The following is a 25,778-nucleotide window of genomic DNA, read 5'->3' as shown; positions in this document are numbered from 1 at the left end:
CGCTGCAAATTGCACATTCGGCCAAAGATAAGAAACAAAATGCACCTACCTTCCTTACCATAAGGCTGAGCTAAGCCACGCTCCAAACACTGGGATCTCGAAAACACATTCGCTTGAGGCTGCCTTGAGGTCAGGTCCCCCCCCCTTAACTTCTCAACCGCAAACGTTTAAAACCAACAACCTCTTCTGTGCTACTGCTGACATTTTTTAAAATTGTATAACAAACTAATAGAAGTCAAATGTTTATGTAAATTCAGTGGGTGGTTGCACCAGGTTAGTTAAAACACCCATCCAACAGTAATTAAACATTCAGTGAGTGCAGAATATAAATGTATTTTTTCTTCTGACCATTTCAAATAATTTATTGAACATAGAAAGCTTGGCTCGTGATGCAATGGACGTACAAGGCAGACAAGATATAAATAAACCAAATTCTCGTCTGCTTCTGTCTTCAATATCAAATCCTGTTCAGGTCTGACATTTTTTTCAAATGAGACAAACGTAAAATGTTCAAAGCAAGTTGTGCATTTGACCTCTAGTATTCCTGCCGATCAATGACGAAACCCAAAGAAAGAGTGTACACTACAACACCAGACTGCAGTTAAAACTACATTCTAGAAGCACTGTGTCTTACATTCTCAGTCCTCCCTCACCTCCCTCTCAGACAAGGAAGTGGAGGCGACGACGACAACACAGTGAGGTGAGAGGGGGAAGGAAGTCAACAGTCATGCAACACCACAGCAAAAGACATCCTACAAGTTTTCCCCTAATCACCTCCTATAAACTGTGTTCACTATCAAAACTAAGGTCTCATTACAAAATGAAACACCAAACACCAATACTAAAAAGGATCAAGGAGAGGTGCCCAAAAACAAATAGGGAAAAAAGCTGCCCACGTGTATTTCTCTATACATACAGTGGGGCAAAAAAGTATTTAGTCAGCCACCAATTGTGCAAGTTCTCCCACTTAAAAAGATGAGAGAGGCCTGTAATTTTCATCATAGGTACACTTCAAGTATGACAGACAAAATGAGAAAAAAAAATCCAGAAAATCACATTGTAGGATTTTTAATGAATTTATTTGCAAATTATGGTGGAAAATAAGTATTTGGTCAATAACAAAAGTTTATCTCAATACTTTATATACCCTTTGTTGGCAATGACATAGGTCAAACGTTTTCTGTAAGTCTTCACAAAGGTTTTCACACACTGTTGCTGGTATTTTGGGCCCATTCCTCCATGCAGATCTCCTCTAGAGCAGTGATGTTTTGGAGCTGTTGCTGGTCAACATGGACTTTCAACTCCCTTCAAAGATTTTCTATGGGGTTGAGATCTGGAGACTGGCTAGGCCACTCCAGGACCTTGAAATGCTTCTTACGAAGCCACTCCTTCGTTGCCCGGGCGGTGTGTTTGGGATCATTGTCATGCTGAAAGACCCAGCTACGTTTCATCTTCAATGCCCTTGCTGATGGAAGGAGGTTTTCACTCAAAATCTCACGATACATGGCCCCATTCATTCTTTCCTTTACACGGATCAGTCGTCCTGGTCCCTTTGCAGAAAAACAGACCCAAAGCATGATGTTTCCACCCCATGCTTCACAGTAGGTATGGTGTTCTTTGGATGCAACTCGGCATTCTTTGTCCTACAAACACGACGAGTTGAGTTTTTACCAAAAAGTTATATTTTGGTTTCATCTGACCATATGACATTCTCCCAATCTTCTTCTGGATCATCCAAATGCTCTCTAGCAAACTTCAGACGGGCCTGGACATGTACTGGCTTAAGCAGGGGGACACGTCTGGCACTGCAGGATTTGAGTCCCTGGCGGCGTAGTGTGTTACTGATGGTAGGCTTTGTTACTTTGGTCCCAGCTCTCTGCAGGTCTCCCCATGTGGTTCTGGGATTTTTGCTCACCGTTCTTGTGATCATTTTGACCCCACGGGGTGAGATCTTGCGTGGAGCCCCAGATTGAGGGAGATTATCAGTGGTCTTGTATGTCTTCCATTTCCTAATAATTGCTCCCACAGTTGATTTCTTCAAACCAAGCTGCTTACCTATTGCAGATTCAGTCTTCCCAGCCTGGTGTAGGTCTACAAATTTGTTTCTGGTGTCCTTTGACAGCTCTTTGGTCTTGGCCATAGTGGAGTTTGGAGTGTGACTGAGGTTGTGGACAGGTGTCTTTTATACTGATAACAAGTTCAAACAGGTGCCATTAATACAGGTAACGAGTGGAGGACAGAGGAGCCTCTTAAAGAAGACGTTCCAGGTCTGTGAGAGCCAGAAATCTTGCTTATTTGTAGGTGACCAAATACTTATTTTCCACCATAATTTGCAAATAAATTCATAAAAAATCCTACAATGTGATTTTCTGGATTTTTTTTCTCATTTTGTCTGTCATACTTGAAGTGTACATATGCTGAAAATGACAGGCCTCTCTCATCTTTTTAAGTGGGAGAACTTGCACAATTGGTGGCTGACTAAATACTTTTTTGCCCCACTGTATATATCAAAACTCAACAGAGATGTAAGTAAAGCGGACTTAGGATCTGAGCTCGGTTTATGTTTTGTTTCTGAAAGAGAAGTGTCAAACTAAGACATCTACATCTGCATTGGTTGCTGTTTGGGGTTTTGGCTGGGTTTCTGTACAGCACTTTGTGACATCGGCTGATGTCAAAAGGGCTTTATAAATACATTTGATTGAAGACATATTTTCTATCTGAACAACTCCATGGTCAGTGTTGACTAGAAGTAATGTCCGTTGTGACAAGAAAAGGAATGATGCATTCCAATCTGCAGTTTTCCTTTAATGCAAATTTCAGGACTTCTGAGCTGTGCTGATGTTGGAAAGTTCATGAACGCCCAGCCATACTTCAACATTCCCCTTGAGACGCACTCTACATTAGCCTCTCTGGGCAAACTCTTAGGTTCCGCTCAATCAGCCACTAGCAGAGGTCCCTCCCTGACCTTCAAAAACAAATACTACCCTCTCTCTCTGCTTGAAATGGCAATAGGTAGCTGTAACGCTCCCTGGTTACTCCCTAAACCAAGACAGTGGGATGGACTGGATAGGGATCCACATATCACTGTGGGCTGGGGCCTGTGGTTTCAGCTATTCATTTCTCCAGAGAGAGTAACAGCCCTAGTTCATTTCACAGCCTCTTTTCCTATTGAGCCGGAGGTTACTCCACACAAAGCTGGCTGGGGTGGTGTAGCTCACCATGTCTAGAAAAACAAATGTGACAGTGGGAGGACAGTGTTCTCAGAATGCATGATTTCTCCATTCCCAGCATACAGTAGGATCTATATGCCATGGCTGTAAGGGTAATAAATAGTGCCTCGGAGGCTCTTCACCTATCCATCCATCCATCCCTGTGGAGACAGAAGCGGGGTGATTAATACTCGTTTACCGAGTTAGGTGCCTTTCCGTCTATTCCTCTCCACTCAATATCAATTAAAGTGCTGGCTCTTAACCCTTCTCCCGGTCTGCTGTCGAGTGCAGATAATGATCCCCCTCTTTCTCTTCACAATGTGCTGCTAGAGAGGATGGGGACAAGGTAACAAGGCAGCAAGCTTTATCTATTCACATAACTCACCCAATGGAGATGGGTTTCAACAAACAAGGGTGTGAGCACCTAGGGGAGTTCATAGAGACTGGGTGCAGTATGTGAGCGATATAGTCATTCAACTAAGAGCCTATGGGGTCATCAGGCAACAGAACTGTGACATTAAAAGATGGGTCAGGGGAACCGAGTATAGAGTAGGAGGAATAATAAACAGGAACACGAACAGGAAACACAAATGGGTCTGGAAACAGGGCTACACAAAGTTTCTAATGGCTCCAGCAAAGTGGGCATGGACAGAAGCAGCTAAAAGCAGAGTGATGGGATCACAACCAGGACAGGAGATGGAGTTACAAGAGGAATACACATATGGACTACTATGTCCACTATGTAAGTCATGTCCTCAGTGGGGGAAGACAAAACGTGTGTAGTGAGCTTGGTTGGACAGGGGGGCTCAGCTGAGTGACACTGACAAGGCCACAGGCAGTGAGCAGGGCACAGGGCTTCAACACATCTCACCTAACATTCCCCACACTGCTCTGCACCCCTCATCCACCACTATCATCACCCTGCACCCCCCCCCCCCCCCCCCCCCCATAGGGCATCATGGGTGAGTGGAGAGGCAGGCAGGTGAGCCTGGCCACCTGGCCCCTTGTCTAGGGCGAGTAATGAGTATGAAAGAGAAGGGCCATGAGAAAAGAATGGAGATGGAAGTGGCTGAACGGGGGACATAACTACGCAGGTATCAATATCTGGTATCTTAGAAGACAAGAAAGGATCTGATAGTGGTGGAGAGTCATTCAATCCGGCAAATGCAGGCTAATGTAAAAATGAAGAAAAAGGTGACTAACATGCACTGTCAGTTTTGTCAGACAGTTTGCTATAATGCAGTTATATTTTAAAGGATAACTGCATACTGGTTGGCACTAGAAAAAAAGGAAAAGCTCAGTAGTGCTAATTGCTTATTAAAATATATGAGTTGTCAATAGGTGAGAATCCTGTGGTTCGATGTTGTGATATGGTTTCAGAGTGACAAGAACATTAATATAATTGCAGTCTAAAAACATATCATACTGTACTACATCAGTGTCATTATGGAAATCATTTGACTAAAAAAAAAACCCTGGAGGACTTGTTACGAGTTTCAAACAAGACATTAAGACATTCTCAGTCACATCATAAACTGTCTCATAAAATATATATATATATATTCTTACACTTGAGGGTTTTGTTTTGTTAGCGACACTTCATTAACATTAATGAGGATATGTTGTTCATGCTTATTTGGGGGCTTTAAGGTGCGGAGAAGGAGTCAGGATGATTTGAAGATACCTGGTACATGAAGGTGTAAAACCATGAGCCTGATCCAGAGACGTATTCACAGTGCATACTAATGACATTCTTAAAACAATCATGAATCCCATCATCGTGACAGAAATAAGAGCTTTACTATTAGTTTCACTATATCGTTGGTATTAAATTCCTCCCTTGAGACCAAAGCTTTGTTAAGTCACAACCTTCGCCAAGACATAAGCTATGCTACAGTACACGCGTATTTTATTTCACCTTTATTTAACTAGACACAGTTAAGAACAAATTCTTATTTTCAATGACGGCCTAGGAACAGTGGGTTAACTGCCTGTTCGGGGGCAGAATGACAGCTCAGGGATTTGAACTTGCAACCTTTCGGTTACTAGTCCAACGCTCTAACCACTAGGCTACCCTGCTGCCCCGGCATTCGTGTCCAATTCAGCAGCTTCAGTGGGTGAAAAGAGTGGAGCTAAATCAGAGTGAGGAGATGAGTCAGAGGACACGTGATAAAATGGATAACAGGTGAAATGAATCACTCCCGAGTCCCATTTTCTTGCTGCAGGGCAACGATAAAGCACAGTATCTTTAACAGGACAGACAATCAATGCCTTGAGAGCATAACACATCCTCTTTAACCACAAGGCCCTCGAAATGACCACATACATAATCAAAATCGCTTTTAAATGGGAAACGTTTGAAGAATTGGAAAACATAGGTTAACCTCGGAAACATTGAACTGGTGCCAGAGGCTGTAACTTTGAGAGAAGGACAGCTACAGATTGTATAAATGACCCAATAACAGTCATGGAGAAAAAGACTCAGAATACATTCTGGCTGACGATGCATTGGCTCGGTATTCAATTATTTGCCTTGAAGTGGTACCCTTTGTGCTGAACCCACTCGCTCGCTTTAAGTTAATGGCCAGAGCATCATGCCATAAAAAACTAATTTATACACTGAACAAAAATATATACGCAACATGTAAAGTGCTGGTCCCATGTTTCATAAAAGATCCCAAAAATGTCCCATATGCACAAATAGCGTATTTCAGTAAAATGTTGTGTACAAATTTGTTTACATCCCTGGGGACAATAAAAGGCTATTAAAATGTGCAGTTTTGTCACAGATGTTTTGTCACAATGCCACAGATGTCGCAAGTTGAGGGAGCATAAATTGACATGCTGACCACAGTAAATCCTCCAGATCTGTTGCCAGAGAATTGAATGTTAATTTCTCTACCATAAGCCGTCAGTGTAGAGAATTTGACAGTACGTCCAACTGGCCTGTAACCATGCTAGCCCAGGACCTTCACAGCAGGCTTCTTCACCTGCAGATCTTCTGAGACCGGATTAAACCCGATAATTAACTGTACTGGGCAGATGTGTGGGCGAGCGGTTTGCTGATGTCAACATTGTGAACAGAGTGCCCCATGATGGCGGTGGGGTTATGGTAGGAGCAGGCATAAGCTACAGACAACAAACACAATCACATTTTGAATGCACTGAGATACCGTGACGAGATCCTGATGCCCATTGTCATGCCCATTGCCATTCATCTGCCGCCATCACCTCATGTTTCAGCATAATGCACAGCCCCATGTCGCAAAGAATTGTACACAATTCCTGGAAGCTGAAAATGTCCCTGTTCTTCAATGGCCTGCATACTCACCAGACATGACACCCATTGAACATGTTTGGGATGCTCTGGATACAACCTGTACGACAGCATGTTCCAGTTCCCGCCAATATCCAGCAACTTCACACAGCGGAAAAACATTCCACAGGCCACAATCAACAAGAGATGTCGCGCTGCATGAGGCAAATGGTGGTCACACCAGATACTGACTGGTTTTCTGACAACTCCCCTACCTTTAAAAAAAAAGGTATCTGTGACCAATAAATGCACAGCTGTAGTCTGTGTCATGTGAAGTCCATATATTAGAGCCTAATGAATTGATTCAATTGACTGATTTCCTTAAACTGTCACTAAGTGAAATTGTCTTTGAAATTGTTGCATGATGCGTTTATATTTTTGTTCAGTGTATTTATGCGTTACCGAATGGAGTAAAATTTTTCCATTTGCCGGATCTATTTTTTATTGCGCATCCAATTACTCGAGACCTTTGTCAGTGAGCTCTCTCTTTCAGGGTTGGATAGGCTGGTATAACCAGACAAACAAGCCCTAAAGGTTTAGCAGCAAATCTAGTACAGACAGATGCTGTTTCTGTGTCAAAATGAGACTAGAGACTCTGTAGAGACAGGGTGGAGAGGTCAGACAGGCTATGCTGCCCCTGTCCTGATAACAGCACCACATAAATTGCCAGAAAAAACTCTTCAACACAAATTTCAGAGGGCAAAATCAGTTGAATACGTCTTTAGACAGCCACTTGCCTTTCATGAAAAAAATAAAAGCAGTACTTAAATTGATCAATTAGGTTAGGTCTCCAAAGTGAATTCCTCTGAGATTAGCTAAACATTAGAAACTTACATAAACTGAAAAAATAAATAAAAATTGACACTAGAGATTTAGGACTCAAGCATGCTGTCCAGCCCATTCATTTTTCTTCAGCCGTCTTTTCCTCCTAAACCTTGGCCCATAATGTTTTTCTTATAGGATTTAAAACGGTCTCCAACCCTGTGTTTGATAGCTGCATAAACCCCTCAGCTTTCAGTGCCCTATACTTTGACGGCAGGCCATCTATCCCCATGCTCCGTGGCACCGGTGCAGTAAGGAAGCAAAGAGCTGCCACTGCGGCCATTTTGAATCATTAGCTGGTGCTGTAGAGAGGCCTGTAGAGGTGACACAGCCAATCAATCACAGGTAGAGCCAGGGGAGGGCGGGGATATAAAAGGGAGTGGAAGGGGTGTAGCCAGAATCCCAGGGTGCTTTGTAGATAGCCAGATAATGAACAGTGTGTGTTATTTATGTGCATGCAACTGTGTGTGTGTGTGTTTGTGCATGCGCGCCTGTGTGTGTGTGTGTGTCTGCCCTGTGTGTTGTTGTGGGTGCCAGTAGTATGCCCACACGGGGGTGGCGGCAGAGCCATGATTCAGTAGTGTTGTGATTTTAACAGCAGGTCCAGGACAGGCGGTTTATTTTCGTCCGTCGCCCTGTGAGTGACGGTCCAATCAGGCCTGGGACGGGCTGTCAGGCCTGTCAGGCTGAGGGATGAGAGGAGATGGGAATCAGGACACGGAGCGGGACTGCAATATGATCGACGGACCCAGGCACAGGAGCCACAGAGAGGAGAGGGGAGAGGAATGAAAGAGGGAGAGGAGGACTGCTCCCACCAAGGTTCAGACCGTCAGCCAGGTAGAATAAAGTGTTTTTTTTTTCTAAACATTTGCAACAGTGAGAAAGAGCAATCTGGGAGAAGGCGTGAGACCGTGACCCGGGGATAATGGAGTGTGATATTTAATGGAAGGAAAGACACACCCTCCATCATGCAGACAAAAAGAGATAAGAGATAATGCACATTAAAGCGCTTCCTAAATAAATACCCATGACCGATTTACCGTTTCGATAAAGTTCCTGGGAATTTCACAGCTTGAAATGCTCTACCTACAAAATAAATTGAGATCCACATTTAATGTGATTATTTGAAGATGCGTGCCTTGAGTCTGTCCAGAGCAACCTTTATCAGCCTATGGTGTTTGTATACCTTAAGGTAAGATAGGTTACTCTTACCGATCCAGCGCATGAGTGAGGTGAGGATCTGGAGGTATTTAGTCTTCTGAGCATCGAAGAAGACGAAAGGGCCCAACATCACAGTGAAGATGCTCTGTAGAGAGGGAGAGATCATCTTAAAACACATTGGAAATCACTTTATACAACATATTCACAAACCAGTGTGTGTATGGGTTGTGTTTATACTTCCACAGCATGGGAAATAAATGACAAATGGTACAATTGGATTTTTCCAAGATTAAAATAGAGATAAAACTCTGTCTCATGAGAACATGAGGCTATTTATTCCCTTTCCATCCAATATACACCAAGATGCCAAACCCCAAAATAAAAAATGTAAGTTGAAATTCTTTGAAGCCATCATAGTACCGATTGCCTCATAACAAAGATAGGTCTTATCGAGAGTTGCAATCATCAGTGGCTTCAGCCCCCTCTCTCTATTCCCCATCTATCCCATTCTCTCTGACAATCCCATGTCTGATAGCGGAGGTTGAGTGACGTGTGATCCCAAGGCCAGTCACTTCAGTGGCATGTCATCTGAAGAGGAGCCTGCAGGGTAGAACTCACACAGTCAAATACAATGATCTCTAACAGGGCCTGGGGGTGAGAGCTCAATCAGGAGACCAAAGTGGAGACAGAAAGACAGAAAGATACAGATGGAGAAATGTTCCACTCAGAAAACTGATCTGCTCCAGTCACTCTCCATCTCCAGGACCTCTGACCCCTCCCATGAACCTCCCTAACTCCACCCTCCCCCACCCTTAGCTCTCCCCTTCCCTCTGTGCTGTATTTACAGGGTGGGCCCATGGGTTGTGAGTGCAGGACACAGTGGTCAGTGTTGGTGACATAAGTGTGAGACAGGACAGAGAATGTTGACAGCCTCTACCTGCACAAGGAGGCCATCCACTGGGGACAGGGAAGGGTACAGTGCTGGCTGGATGCTAATGCCAAGGACGCAACAGAGTGCGACCAGCCGACAGGGAAGGATGGGACCAGACCAGACGGGATCGATATGACAACAGCCAGTGAAAGTGCAGGGCGCCAAATTCAAACAACAGAAATCTCATAATTAAAATTCCTCAATCATACAAGTATTTCACACCATTTTAAAAGATACACTTCTTGTTAATCCCACCAGTGTCCGATTTCAAAAAGGCTTTACGATGAAAGCACACCAAACAATTATGTTAGGTCAGTACCTAGTCACAGAAAAACACAGCCATTTTTCCAGCCAAAGACAGGAGTCACAAAAAGCAGAAAGAGATAAAATTAATCACTAACCTTTGATGATCTTCATCAGATGACACTCATAGGACTTCATGTTACACAATACATGTATGTTTTGTTCGATAAAGTTCATATTTATCTAAAAAAATCTGAGTTTACATTGGCGCGTTAAGTTCAGTAATGTTTTGCTTCCAAAACATCCGGTGATTTTGCAGAGAGCCACATCAATTTACAGAAATACTCATAATAAACATTGATAAAAGATACGCATGGAACTTTAGATACATTTCTCCTTAATGCAAACGCTGTGTCAGATTTTTTTTTAAACTTTACGGAAAAAGCGCACCAATAATCTGAGTACGGCGCTCAGACACAAAAACAAGCCATACAGATACCCGCCATGTTGTGGAGTCAACAGAAGTCAGAAATAGCATTATAAATATTCACTTACCTTTGATGATCAGAATGCACTCCCAGGAATCCCAGTTCCACAATAAATGTTTGTTTTGTTCGATAAAGTCCATCATTTATGTCCAAATACCTCCTTTTTGTTCGCGCATTTAGTTCACAAATCAATATTCACGACCCGCAGGCCAGACGAAAAGTCAAAAAGTTCCGTTACAGTTCGTAGAAACATGTCAAACGATGTATAGAATCCATCTTTATGATGTTTTTAACATAAAACTTCAATCATGTTTCAACCGGAGAATTCCTTTGTCTTTAGAAATGCAATGGAACGCAGCTACCTCTCACGGGCGCGCACCTGACTGAGCTCATGGCCTTCTACCAGACCTCTGGTTGAAACAGCTCTCATTCTCTCCTCCTTCACAGTAGAAGCCTCAAACAAGGTTCTAAAGACTGTTGACATCTAGTGGAAGCCTTAGGAAGTGCAATCGGACCAAATGTACACTATCTTGGATAGGCAAAGAGTTGAAAAACTACAAACCTCAGATTTCCCACTTCCTGGTTGGATATTTTCTCAGGTTTTTGCCTGCCATAGGAGTTCTGTTATACTCACAGACATCATTCAAACAGTTTTAGAAACTTCAGAGTGTTTTCTATCCTAATCTACTAATAATATACATATCTTAGCTTCTGTGCCTGAGTAGCAGGCAGTTTACTCTGGGCACCTTATTCATCCAAGCTACTCAATACTGCCACCCAACCATAAGAAGTTAAGACATTCTTTCCAGAATTATGGAGGAGAATTGTGAATCCCACGTGTCAGGAGATGAAAGTGCTGAATAGTACTTAATACCAGCTACAGGTGACTGCTACAAATCAGTGCAGAATTACCAAAAATGTACTACATCTTGGAGCGACGGACATAAACTTGCAATAGTCATTAATGTGTAATGGAGGAGGTATTATGGAAAGTGTGGAGTGTCCTAAAGAAGGTTAAGTCGTTAACGGTTGAGTGACAGTGAGACATATTTCAGCGCTGAATGGTCAGTGGTGTCTGGGTCTGTCTCTGTACCTGTGGTATGAGACAGTCTAACGTGTCATACTTCATCCTCCAGCCAGACAACAGTCCATCACAGGCCTGATGATACCTCCCATCCATCTGCCACCAAGTGATGGACTGCTACCACTCTTGGCCTGAGAAGACATGGTATGAGAAGATATGTGCTAGTCAAGAATAGGGCAGCAGGTAGCCTAGTGGTTAGAGCGTTGGACTAGTATCGTTCTGCCCCTGAACAAGGCAGTTAACCCATTGTTCCTAGGCCGTCATTGAAAATAAGAATTGCTTCTTAACTGACTTGCCGAGTTAAATAAAGGTAAAATAAAAAGGGCCCGCAAGGCTTTACATTGGAGAGAGAGAGAGAGAGAGAGAGAGATTCTCCATGAACGTGAAGAGCATGTTAGAACGGGACCTTTACACTGCCATAGCTGGAGGCAACATATGGTCTCTACAGAAGAGGAGATAGTTCTGTGGATGAGACTCTGGTGTTGGCCTGGTGTTAAGGCATGTGTGTGCATGTGGCTGGAGGGGTCTGCTATGAATTAAAGACACTATTTTGTTTGTTTTAAAAACAAGAAAACAGGAGATGATGCAAACGAGAAAAGAAACAAAGTTATCATTTTAAAACTGATCTTGTTTATAAAACAAAATTTAAATAAGAGTGGGGAGGCATAGTGGCTGATGAATTTCACCCTTCTTGTGCAGTCAGCACCCCACATGAATCAAGACCCCTCTAACCAATTACAACCTCCCACAACAGCCAGACAATAAGGCCTCAGGACACTGGACTGCACTTAACCACAGCACAACAGCCAGAGGAAGCAACACAAAACAATTGAAATGGATAAAGAATACAAACAGCAAAAACAGCTCTGTGCTGTATCTTGATAAGGATTTGTCAGTGAAGGCCAGCAGTGACTTGCAGTGACTTAGAGAGTTGGAGACAGCCTTTCATCTCTGACAGAGAGAGCAGAGATGGAAGAAACCATTTTGCCAACAAGGTTATGTGATGGTAATGACAAATGGGATGGGGAATGGGGTGGCATCACACTGGCAAGCGATGCCAAGGCCAGGACCGGAAGGGAAGGCTGGCAGAGGGGCAGGGCTGGAGGCAAGAGAGGCATGGCTTGTGTACAGTATGGGGGGGAGAGGAACAGAGAGCGTGTGGGTGAGGGGAGAGGGCATCAAGTGCCATGTGCTGTAGAGTGACTCAGACCCAGTGTTGGCAGGGCCTTAGGAGCAGGAGGGCACGAGGGGGGGGGGGGGGGGGGCAGAGAGAGAGAGACGGAGGAACAGACAGAGCGACAAGAGGCACTGCTGCAGGAGATAACATTTACCTAGTCACTCTCCATAGAACTACACACACTGCACCATCTTACTATAGGACGGGAAATGAGCCTAGAGACAGGGACAAGGAGGTGAAAAGGCCAAAAGAAAGCTCATTCAAATAAACGCTGCAAATTCAGAGCCTTAGACGGACGTTTTTAGAGCTATAGGAAATGGAGAGGGGCATCTGGAGGTAGTCTGCATGTGGTCAGTGAGTCATGTCGCCATAGCTGACTGAACTGGCAGGTCAACACACAAATCTCCTCTCCTGAACAATGAACTTCACTGAGTCAATAAACTAGGCTTTAGATTGACAGATGAAATGTATACCGACCGATAGCGATAAATTGTTGTGACAGGATATATTAACATGGCATGGGGATAATATCAGTCTTCACTAATCAAAGGCTATTTCATTCATGGCTTCTGACTGAGACTTGAGGACAACATCACTAATAAAGCAGTTGGGATTGTGAATCAATTCAAATCCATTTTGGGCCAGCTATTATAATCCTCAGAACCAATGACAGTGAAAACATGTCCTTTCAAATCCCTAGCCCTCAGCGCCATCTGTGTTCAGTGATCTTTCATTTGAAAGGCGGTTCTGCTATTAATAAGGTTTGGTGTAGACGGAGTCAGTGCCCACGGGCCAGCCAAGCACTCAGGTGGACTTATTTAGGACTGTCAAGGAGACACAGGAAGCAAAGCACTCCCTGCCAAGTACACAAAGGGGAAAAACAAAAGGCAATATAGGTAGAGTTCAATGTCTTAGGAAGATTGACTGGCACTTGGTTTCGATGCATTTAATTCTACATTCAAGATGCTCTACTGATTCGTTCATCTCACTCTTCCCTGCGCTGCACTGAAATTGATTTTTGTCTATGCATGTTCTTTCCTGACCCAGAGTGCTTACGTTTCAAACTTATGCAATAAAAGTATCCATAGTGAGAACAAACCCTGTCATGGAGAAAACATTATTTTCCTTCCCTCTCTTCGCGGTGTGCTGATGATTTTGTTCTGGCAGAGTGACACCCTCAATCATGACTAGGAGTGTTTCATTTTTGACGACAATGACATTCTTAAACATCAGCTAGTTCTTGCCTCAATATCAGACAACGGTGAGCAACACCAAACCTGCCACAATCACACACTTGAGTGAAATGCAATAAACAATAAGTCAGAGATGAAAACTGCAAAAGTGACCAGGCTGACGACGGATACAAACACTGATTTATTCTATTACCCTGGCTGAAAGGGTACACACTCTCTCCACAGACCATTAGAGCACTTCTGGAAGGAAGAAACAAGCAAACAGACCCCTAGGGACAATATCCTATCTGATAACAATGACAGGAGAACATGTAGTAGTTCTGTTTTTGCCATAATAATTAGTCAACATGAGGTTTGCTGCCAGGTGAACACACAGTAAGATTGTGTTTTAACCACAATTCTGGCACTATACACAAACCCTTAATTTAGATTGTGACCAATGTTCCTGCACGCAGCTCCCCAGGACTGCCGCCCACAAGTGCCAGCCTGCACAGAGACGCACAAAGTTGAACTTCACTCATATTTACTAGTTTGTTTGCCCTAAACGTGTACTTTTCTGGCCATCTTTGAAAAGCAAGTCAGGTAAAGAGCTGTTTATGTCTTGAAGGGGCAGTGTTGTATTTTAAGACAGGCTTGTACAAGCTAAGAAGCCAATAGTGAGGGTAGCATTCAGTTTTATATGGTTATTCGTTATAATCATGTATGGGGATAATAATACATTTTATTTTGTAAAGTGATTTCTTGCATTAAGCACAATACAACAACATTTCCAGTCACCTCCTTGTCTGAAGGACAAGTGGCTAAACAGGTTAATGTCAGGTCCTGCATGTTTTCAAAAGCCTCATGGAATGTAGGCTTACAATGAACACCGCAATGGCTGCTACTGTAGGCTGTATCATAGAACAGCTTTCAATAGCTATTTCCATGTTAAAATGTTATGGGATGCATTTCTCCATTGTTTTTGATGGTAGGCCACGCATTATGATCAAATAGCCACAGTCGTCTACTTTACCACTTAACTTAAAAAGCGGGTACAGCCAGTGTTCCCAGTAAAAGCGCCGGAAGTTGCACAGAATTTCTACAAGGTTCAAGTTTGTACTCAGCAGACCTAAGAATTTGCTCAGTGCCGAAATAAATGATGGAACATTGATGGTGACCCAGAAAAAGAGAAGGCTCAAAGGACACCATCCGTTTCTCATCATGTCCCACTGTCAGGACCAGAGGGCCTGGAGATCTCCTGCCACCTCCTCTCTCACATTCTCCATCGCTCTCTCTTCCGCTTCACACAGTAGGTACCTCCAGCAGGCCATCCCACTCCAGACAGCCATGTGGCTACAGTAATGAGCTCCCCAGCCGAGCAGGCCACCTCCTGTGCATGGTGGGGAGGTGAGCTCATTCACTGGAGTGCTGGGAATGACTCACCTGTCAGTTCAATCACCATGGGACTAGAGTCACCAAAGTACTGGAGAAGAAGACTTTCTGGGTTTGGTGCTTTTGTTGAAAGTGCAACACTATGGCTCCTAAGGCCCTCGCAGTTTGGTTATAGAAAGGGAGATGGTGTGTGATCATGAAATATACTAGTAGTGTTGTGGGAACTACAAATTCATTGATATCAATCAAACTTAAAAACCCAAATTATTGGGTTGTTTAATCTGCCGGTGTCCATAATCTCTCCAAAGATCATGGTGGAAAAAGTGGCTGACAATCAATGTCAACAAGTAATCACTATTTTATGTGAAAGATTTGTGTGTGAGGGATTCATGTGTATGCAACAGCCTTTGATTAGCTTTGGCTTGCGTCATCTTTGAGTCAATCCGTTGGTCTGGTTAATCACTGCATGTGTGAGTATTTCAAGTGGGCACTTCAGCCATTACAGTTGGCCCACATAACACATCTCTGATCCATGCACCCATTTGAATAATGATCACCATATTGGTTACCTCAATCTGGAGGGGTCAGCCAGTTACAACCACCACACAGCTGTCTTGGTGCTCTAGGATAGGTTGGTTACAGGGATTGGATTCGAATCATAGAGTACTGCATCACTTGACTCCTACAAAGCTGTTTGGCATCTTGCTTTTATATTGCTTAGTGTTTTGGCCATTGTGTTATTTCTGGTGTTTGGGTGGAGGCAGAGGGGGTTAATGGATGAAAACCCAGAAGGACCACTCATGGTGAATTCTCTATGGTCGTGGTCATGAGAATGCCATGTGGTCATGCAGCCTGGAACACTGTAATCCCCCCACCATCAAAACAGCCGAACAAGGATTACTATTCCCAATCCCCACAGTCCCAAGATCCCCAGCCATTTGTTTCAGATGTTAATCTTCATTCCGGACAGATTTCACATGGAAAAACCTACATGGGTGGGGATTGGGGAGATAGGATTCCATTCCGGCTCATTTCTGACTAATGAGGATAAATGATAAAATACATTAAATAACAATTCAACTGAGGTCACCGGTTTCCTTTCAACTTCCTTCGAAAGAAAAGGGAAAACAAGAGAGGTTGGGTGGATGCGGTTCTACTGATTTATACAGACACAGTGGAGCGAGGTACCATCTTTTAGAATGTGTTTGTTGTGTTTAATTTATGGAAGACTGCTTGACAGGATATCAGCATCTCGCATGGAAAAATCAGCAGGTGCACAAGCGGATAGGCAAACAAGATGGATGACTGCTACAAACCAAACATTCACATATTTGAATAAAAACGCCAGGTCCATAGATTTGCCTTCAACCAAATTCCATCCTACTCAACGCATATTCATTGTTAAATATTCAGACTCCTTTCATTCTCAGAACCATCACTATCTCTACTCTGGTGGTGTTTCTTGTGATTCAGATAGGGAACGGGTTTGTCCGTTCGGAGTGACTGTACGACTGGAACCATTATTCAGAGGCCAGTGAGAGCAAGTCTGTGGTTGCAGCACTGTAGTGACTGATGGGTGTGAGCTGGGAGACTGGGTCAACGTGTGATGAACACTGAAGCGACAGTGTCTCTCCCAGCTGGCCACTGGCACTCAGTGGAGGGACGTTATACAGCAACAGGAGGAGTGTGAAGGTATGGTGGCGAACACAGAAACTATGATCCACTACTGACAGCACGGGCCCACTGATCTCAGAGATCTAAGTGGGCTCTGCCAGGGCTGTTCATCACTGGGCTGTTGCTTTCCCTCATACTCATAAGTGACACTGATGATGAGCATCAATAGTATGTATTGAGAATGTGAGAACAAAAAAACAGGGTTATTCCCAACTCTGAGCATGCGCTGACCAACTGGCAAGTGTCTTCAATGACATTTGCCAGTCATTGAACATGTTTCAATGTCCCTGTGCCCAAGAACACTAAGGTAACCTGCCTAAATGACTACTGACCCATAGCACTCATGTCTGTAGCCATGAAATGCTTTGAAAGGCTGGTCATGGCTGACATCAACACCATTATCCCAGAAACCCTAGACCCACTCCAATTTGCATACCGCAGGAACAGATCCACAGATGATGCAATCTCTATTGCACTTCACACTGCTCTTTCACACCTGGACAAAAGGAACACCTATATGAGAACGCTACTCATTGACTACAGCTCAGCGTTCAACACCACAGTGCCCTCAAAGCTCATCACTAAGCTAAGGACCCTGGGACTAAACATCTCCCTATGCAACTGGATCCTGGACTTCCTGACGGGCCACCCCCAGGTGGTAAGGGTGGGTAACAACACATCCGCCACACTGATCCTCAACACGGGGCCACCTCAGGGGTGTGTGTTGTCCCCTCCAGCGCTCCCTGTTCACTCATGACTGCAGTGCTAGGCACGACTCCAACAACATCATTAAGTTTGCTGATGGCACCGACAACGATGAGGCAGCCTATAGGGAGGAGGTCAGAGACCTGACCGTGTGGTGCAAGGACAACAACCTCTCCCTCAACGTGATCCGCAAGGCACTACAGAGGGTAGTGTATACGAGCAAGGGGGCCTACAAACCTGACTCAGTTACACCAGCTCTGTCAGGAGGAATGGGCCAAAATTCACCCAACTTATTGTGGGAAGCTTGTGGGAGGCTACCTGAAATGTTTGATCCAATTTAAACAATTTAAAGGCAATGCTACCAAATACTAATTGAGTGTATGTAAACTTCTGACCCACTGGGAATGTGATGAAAGAAATAAAAGCTGAAATAAATCATTCTCTCTACTATTATTCTGACATTTCACATTCTTAAAATAAAGTGGTGATCCTAACTGACCTAAAACAGGGATTAAATGTCAGGAATTGTAGTTGGCTAAGGTGTATGTAAACTTCCGACTTCAACTGTACATACAATAGGCCATAAAAGCCCATGAGGGATGTATAAACCCAAACTGATGGTGATAACAAGTCAATTGATTAATTGAACATGGTGAGAGCAAGGGGAACAAGGAGAGAAATGAGAGGAGAAAGTGAGAGTGCGATTAAAACGAGGGGCAACACATATGAGAAGGAAAGAGGGCGTATGGGACAGTAGTCTCAAACGTTCTGGCACTTTGCGTCTGTCAAGATGAAAGAGAGACTACCTCCAACATCATTAATCACCAAAATGCATTACTATCACGCAGCCATAATTAAAAAACTAAATTAATTACCAAATAAATTGATGCTTAAATAGAAAAGATTGCCTTACCGAATTTCCTAAACAACCAACACCCAGCCCTTGCTCTAATGAAAAAAATGAAAGCAATTAAGAAACAAGGCTATATTTTGCCTCAGTTAAATTATTGAGACAAATTGAATTAACTGATTTAGGGATACAAACATTAGGCCTCTCCATGATAATCTGTGTGCAGAGGAACACCACAGACTGTCACGAAAGTGTATCAAGCTCATCCATGATCACATATTCAACAAGGGTAGTAGGGTACTAACACAGTGTAGGAGGATTGGGATGTTTCTAATTCATGGACCAAGGGGGCTCAATTCAGTGTTAAGAGGCATATATCATAAACACCATTCAGTGTTTGCAGCGAGGGGGAATGTTTGAATTAAAATGTATCAAGTACAGTTTTTTCACACCATGAACATTATTTTTTCTTCTAATTAGAAAATGACAGTTCATACCTGCATTCTTGACGAGCAAAAATGTTTTTTTTTATGTTGTAGATAGAGATTTTATTCAGATAGGTCTACAGTTTTCAAAATCAGAAGCACGCTTCCCATTGTCACCGTAAAACTGCACACAGATGATCTTCAAAACTGAAACTAAGGGCTCAGACACGTCAATAGCTTTTGCTGGCCGAGAGTGTTTAGCACCTCTGAAATTAATTTGCGAACTGTGTGCGTACCTATTTTTTAGGAACGACCCCAATTAGTCGTTCATCTCAGTGAACTAATTGATTGTGGAGGCCTAGACTAAAAGCCAATGTATGCTTGATTCAAAAATGTGGTTGGAGTCTCCATATGGAGTGTGTGAAGCAATAGAGGAACCTCCAGAGGCATGCAGAGGCCAAATCGAGCTCTGTACCTCTTCACCATGCGCCTCCCAAATTGTTTAACAATGCAGGGGGCTCTGTGCAGCTCCGCATTGAGATGGTAGGTGGGGGCGGTACATCCTGTATAAAAACAAACTCACTTCCTTGACCACAGCTCTGCACTGCTCTGAAGGGCAAGAAGTATGAATGCCCTGACTTCTGCTGAGGCCATTCTTGCCCTGACTTCAGCGGAGACCATTTCACCGTAAATGCGTTATGGCCAATGCTGACGACTGATTGACCATGTGCCCAGATGCACAATGCACTTCCCTCTCCAGAATGCACTCTCTCCAATTCACACAAAGAATGCACTTTGTGTGAATTGTTAACGTTCGATTGCTAGTATATGTCAATTCCCCATTACATACGGTGCATTCAGAAAGTGTTCAGACCCCTAGACTTTTTCCACTTTGTTATGTTACAGCCTTATTCTAAAGTGGATAAAATATTTTTTCCCCCTCGTCAATCTACACACAATACCCCATAATGACAAAGCAAAAATATATATTTTTTTAATTTTGGCAAATTTATAAAAATAAAAATCACATTTACTTAAGTATTCAGACCCTTTACTCAGTACTTGTTGAAGCACCTTTGGCAGCAATTACAGCCTTGAGTCTTCTTGAGTATGACGCTTGGCACACATGTATTTGGGAAGTTTCTCCCATTCCTCTCTGCAGTTCCTCTCAAGCTTTGTCAGGTTGGATGTGGAGCGTCGCTGCACAGCTATTTTCAGGTCTCTCCAGAAATGTTAGATGGGGTTCAAGTCTGGGCTCTGGCTGGGCACTCCAGGACATTCAGAGACTTGTCCCGAAGCCACTTCTACATTGTCTTGGTCATTGTCCTGTTGGAAGGTGAACCTTCGCCCCAGTGAGGTCCTGAGTGCTCTTGAGAAAGTTTTCATTAAAGGATCTCTCTGTACTTTGCTCCGTTCATATTTCCCTCAGTCCTGACTAGTCCCCCAGTTCCTGCCACTGAAAAACATCCCCACAACATAATGCTGCCACCACCATGCTTCACCGTAGGGATGGTGCCAGGTTTCTTCCAGACGTGAAACTTGGCATTCAGGCCAAAGAGTTCAATCTTGGTTTCATCAGACCAGAGAAATCTTGTTTCTCATGGTCAGAGTCCTTTATGTGCCTTTTGGCAAACTCCAAGCGGGCTGTGCCTTCTACTGAGTAGTGGCTATCTATCATAAAGGCCTGATTGGTTAAGTGCTGCAGAGATGGATTGCCTTCTGGAAGGTTCTCCCATCTGCACAGAGGAACTCTGGAGCTCTGTCAGAGTGACCATCGGGTTCTTGGTCACCTCTCCCTGACCAAAACCCTTCTCCCCCGATTGCTCAGTTTGGCCGGTCGGCCAGATCTAGGAAGAGTCTTGGTGGTTCCAAACTTCTTCCATTTAAGAATGATGGAGGCCACTGTGCTGTGTCAATGTTGCAGAAATGTTTTGGTACCCTTCCCCAGATTTGTGCCTCGACACAGTCTCGGAGCTCTACGGCCAATTCCTTCAACCTCATAGCTTAGTTCTTGCTTTGCCGTGCCTTTCCAAATCATGTCCAATCAAATTAACTTACCACAGAATAAGGCTGTAACGTAACAAAATGTTTAAAAGGGGAAGGGGTCTGAATAGTTTCTGAATGCACTGTATATCACCAGTAGTACATGTAAGGTAAATTCCTATAATTTTTTTAATCTACAATGTTTGTTACTTTGGGCATGGTCATTTAATTTAATGCATTCAATATTATTCCAGTCTTCCTGTTTTCATTGTCGAAGTGGACACATTGTTTGCAGAGTGCACAACAACCCATGCTACTCCTGGTTTGTTTAATTCCATTTACGAGTTCTGTCAATTTAGGTCATTGTATTTTGTTTGGAGCCTCCTGTCAATGTTGAGTAAGGATGCACACGCATAGAAGTAGGCCTATAGGCCACCTGGCCTGCGCACAAATGTAGGTATATAAATATGTCCATTTGGAGATCTGCTAGTATTTCTGATTGGCTTAACCCCACCACCACTAATGAATGACCTGTGGAGCTTCTCAAAGTGATGTTGTTTTCTTCACCTCAAACAGCAAGCAAACAAAGTCTGTTTTTACATCCATTGATAATTACAATAGTTCCTCAATGCATTTGAAAAATCTTTCCAGCTCTCTCCCTTTCGATAACCACTCGGCATGAAAAGGACAAATGTCATGCCCTGATCCAGTGGAAAAGTCATAAAACAGGCTTCTTATCAGTGCTGGACTTAGGTTCCGGTACTCATTTTAGTTGGTACGGTTTATATTTAGGTGCAGGAGCTCCACAATCATTTTGAGCTAATATTCTATAAGAGGAACAGCTCTCAGCTCCAGTGAGCTCCAGCCCAAGTCGAGCACTGCTTCCTAGCCTACAGCTGTGTCTGTACCGAGCTCACTGACGCAGGAAACTGAGGGCCCAGAATATTTTATTCAATGTTGCAAGTTCAGTAGCGCAAGCTTTGGGCCAGACCCAAGTTAATAGTTGATACCATGTTTAAACTTTGTTGCAGACAGGCCATGTGTAGCCAATGTGATTTAAAGGATATATATCTTTTTAATCTGGATATTTCTACCTGCAATGTTTTTATTTGTGACTTTATATAGGCAATTTTTACATAGTTAGAAATGGCAATAGAAGTGACTTTTTTAGATTTGTATCATTTTCATTTAGATAGAATTTTGAAAAACCACATGACAATGATTGAGATACGTTGAAGACGTCATTATAAATAGAATCGCATGACAAATGTAGGCAGTCCGACATCTACAGCGGGTGGTCACTAAAACAGCGTGCTGAACGATCTGCAGACGAACGCTAGATCCACATTTGGGGCGACGTGTGTGAGCCCCAACTCCTGCAGTCTTCAGAAGAATACATTCCTAGAGCTGCATCAAACAACTTGTTTTGATCCCCCAAAAAAAGCAATTCTGCTGTACAAACACGAAATACATAAATGACTTGAAGGGATGTTAGACCTGGGCTCATTCATTATTTTCCCCTCAGTGAGTGTAGGAGAGACACACAGAGACAGAGGCTTTATTGGGTATAAAGGAGAGCTTATCTTGTGGTAGCAGCAGCCTTGCCATCCCCCTGTGTGACGAACAGCCATAGACTCATCAATGTCAGACCTCCTCTCCATCAACTGTGGATGCATCACTGGCCCTGCAGGCCCCGAGGTCACTATCAGGCAAGCGTAAACTGAACACTTCCAAAATAAACAGGGATATAAAACCACCAGAGATTAATAAATAACACGGTCTCTCTCCGTGGACATGGCTTGTGTGTGAAAGTCCACCTATGGAGGAGGCTTCAGGAAGTCAGTGAGCCAGGCTGAGACTATGGACGGGTTTGAAACCTGTCAGATAGAATGGGTCAGTGTCTCTGACAGGATCTTTATACAGAGGTGTGTGGACCAAAGTAGCCTGACATACAGGGTTCCCACTGTTAAGTTTGTGTTTTAAGTATCCCTATATTTCTGTTATTACGGGGCTATCACTCAGTCAAGAGTGCGCCTGCGTGGGGAGTCTTGTTGTTGATGGACCTAGCCTTGAGTGGAATGGCTACCTTGTAGTGTGTTCGTACAGTATAGTAAACTTTTGCCGTTGTGTCATTTCAAGTTAACATTGGTAGCAGAGGATGGCTAATAACTACAATGTGCCACCTCACTTCGACGAGAAGAGGTAGTACGAAAGTTGGAAAAATGAACTTGGAATCTGGACACGCGTTATTTATCTGGACGCGAAAAAGCAAGCACTTGCGGTGGTATTATCGCTGGAGGGAAGAACGAGAGATACAGCACTAAAAATATTCGTTGAGGATTTGAACAAGGATGATGGTATGGGAACCTTGATCAGAGCACTGGATTCTGTATTTCTTAAAGAAGAGAAAGACCGTGCCTACAGTGTTACGAGAGATATTTCGGTTGCACTGACGGTCTACATCATTGATTTCGAACAGAGGTACAATAGGATACACAAGTACAACATGGTTCTCCCGGATGCAGTGTTATCTTTCAAGTTGCTAGATACTGCCTGTCTGGATGGTAGGGAGAAACAGTTGGCTTTGACGTCTGTCGCGCCAATAACAGATGGAATGCAAGTGAGTGACGCAGCACATTACACTGAGCAACAGAGAAAAAGCGCCAACAAGTCACGTTCAAGACAACCAGAAGAGGGCGCCATTTCCCAGCACAAATCCACTGGATAAATATGAAAGGAGAACAAAATGCGCTATTTGTCAAAGCATTTACCATTGAGTTAGGACTGTCCTCATAAAAATGAACAAGTTAAACTAACAGAGGGAAATGTAAACACAGAGATAGAGCAGTGTAACATTACACTGTTTTCAAATTAATCTGATACTGAGATAAAATTTGGAGATGGGAGAATTGTCTATTCTACCAAGAGAGTTAAGATACCAGCTAAAATTGGTCAGACTAAGTGTCACATTGAAACAGAGGTGGTCCCTACAGATATCCCCTTACTATTAAGCGAAGCTTCCCTCAAGAAGGCAGGGGCTGTACTAGACATAAAAAATTACAAGGCAGTGATGTTTAAACAACCAGTGACTCTTGAACTTACTACCTCAGGCCACTATTGTGTAAACATTTTAGACAAAGACATCACACAGAGTCCATGTAGAAATGAGATTCTGACTGACACAGAGCACATGGAGATTCTGACATTCACAGAGAACATGAACACAAAAAAAAAAACACAAAGTCTTGTTAAAGCTTCACAAACAGTTTGGACATGCTACAATTGACAGACTTCAGAAGTTACTCAGCAGTTCAGGGAATAATGATGATGGGAAGTACGAAACTGGAAACAAAGTGTACTACAAACGAGTTGACTGTCAAGAGTGGAAAGGACCGGGAGTAGTCATTGGCCAAGATAGCGTGATGATATTTGTGAGGCACGGAGACATCATTGTCAGGGTGCATCACTCAAGATTGCGGGAAGTAAATGATCAACAAGATAGAGGGGCTGTTGCTGAGAATCAGTCTCCTAATGTAAATGACAAAAAGGACACAGTAACAGACACAAATCTACAAGATGTCGCATCCAATGATATGCACACTGAAACTGACACAGGAAATGGAGCAGAGACCTTCAACCATGCCACAGATAATACTGTTGAGCGTTCAAATGAGGAAAACAAAGAAGCGGAGGAAGGGTAGTGTGGAACCTGCTGGCAGAGAGGTAGAGGGGCAATGGCACTCTGTGCTGGAGGAGGCTGTGGAGCCACGTCCTCCAATATTCCGACCAAAAAGGCCACCAGGACCTCAGCCTGGTATGACATCAAAATACAGCCCCATGCAACTTTTTCAATTGTTTTTCACCCCGGCAGTTGTTGATTCCCTGGTGTGTAATACTAACAAGTATGGGGCTAGGAAGCAAGCAGGAAGGAAAGAGGCATGGAAGCCCATTTCCATGTCAGACCTTTTCTGCTACTTTTCACTGGTAATTTACATGGGGCTGGTGAAGTTAAAAACCCTAAAGGATTACTGGAAAACATCCCCACTATCACCTGCCTTTCCCCCCACTGTCATGTCCTCTACAAGGTTTTTAAGTATCTCACGGGCGCTTCACATCAGTGACCCAGAAGTTGATGAGGAGAATGACAGGAGGAGAGGCACCGCAAGGTTTGACAGGCTCTGCAAAGTCAAACCTCTCTACCCCAGCTTGGTTGAGGCCTGAAGATCCATTTTCAGCCCGCCCAGAACTTGTCCATAGATGAGAGGATGGTAGCCTCAAAGGCCAGAATTGGCCTAAAACAATACATGCGTAACAAACTAACTAAGTGGGGTTACAAGCTGTTTGTTTTGGCTGATTCTGTATGTGCATACACATGCAATTTTTTTGTCTATGAGGGGAAGAACACTTGTGCGACTGGTAAAGGACTTAGCTATGACTCTAATGGAGATATTGGATTTTCAACTGCTGGGGAAGGGCTACAAACTCTTTGTGGACAACTTTTACACAAGCCCTACCCTGTTTGCAGACCTGAGGAAACGGGATGTGTGGGCTTGTGTCACCATTTGGACCAACATTCGGTCCTACAGAGTGGGCTTTCCGAAGACCAAGGTAAATGACATGCATAAGCGAGTCGGGGTACCATGCGATGGATCCGTGAAGATGGCCTGCTGTTTGTGAAGTGGATGGACACCAGAGAGGTGGTGATGTGCTCCACTATCCACAAGTCCTTCAGTGACGATCACGTCGTCAGGCGTGAAGGACGCTACTGGGGCATGGACTACCAAAAATGTCCCCATTCCTGCAGCCATCAAGGACTACAACAAGAGCATGGGAGGTTTAGACCTATCAGACGCACTGATACTACAATGTTCTACATAAGACAAAGAAATGGTACAAGACACTGTTTTACCATTTCATTGACATTGCTGTGGTGAATTCCTTCATCCTGCAGAAGGAAATGGCGAAGAGCATTACATCAGAAAGAGACTGCTATGGGACATGGCACAGGCAGCAAAATATTGTGTAGAGGACTTCCAAACGGTCTACCCCTGTTATTTTTTAAATATTTATTTTCTAATATTTTTTAAAACATTTTTATATATTTTTGTGTGTGTTAGAATTGCTTTTTGATATGTTGTATATAGTT

At 43.5% G+C, this 25,778-nt stretch overlaps 1 protein-coding gene across 2 annotated transcripts in view; it reads right to left on the bottom strand.

Annotated features, from left to right (window-relative positions):
• The window catches only part of LOC110486589 (transmembrane protein 104), a 101,106-nt gene that overhangs the window by 10,972 nt on the left and 64,356 nt on the right, over nt 1-25,778 (bottom strand). For both annotated transcript variants that reach the window (XM_036941303.1, XM_021558307.2), the window contains one exon: nt 8,560-8,653. In XM_036941303.1, coding sequence (XP_036797198.1) covers nt 8,560-8,653 — 94 coding nt within the window. The remainder of the gene's footprint in view (nt 1-8,559; nt 8,654-25,778) is intronic.

The sequence above is a fragment of the Oncorhynchus mykiss genome, chromosome 13, assembly GCF_013265735.2.
Source record: "Oncorhynchus mykiss isolate Arlee chromosome 13, USDA_OmykA_1.1, whole genome shotgun sequence".
Taxonomy (NCBI): domain Eukaryota; kingdom Metazoa; phylum Chordata; class Actinopteri; order Salmoniformes; family Salmonidae; genus Oncorhynchus; species Oncorhynchus mykiss.
The sequence above is the reverse complement of the archived record's forward strand: the minus strand, read 5'-3'. Positions and strand labels throughout refer to the sequence as shown.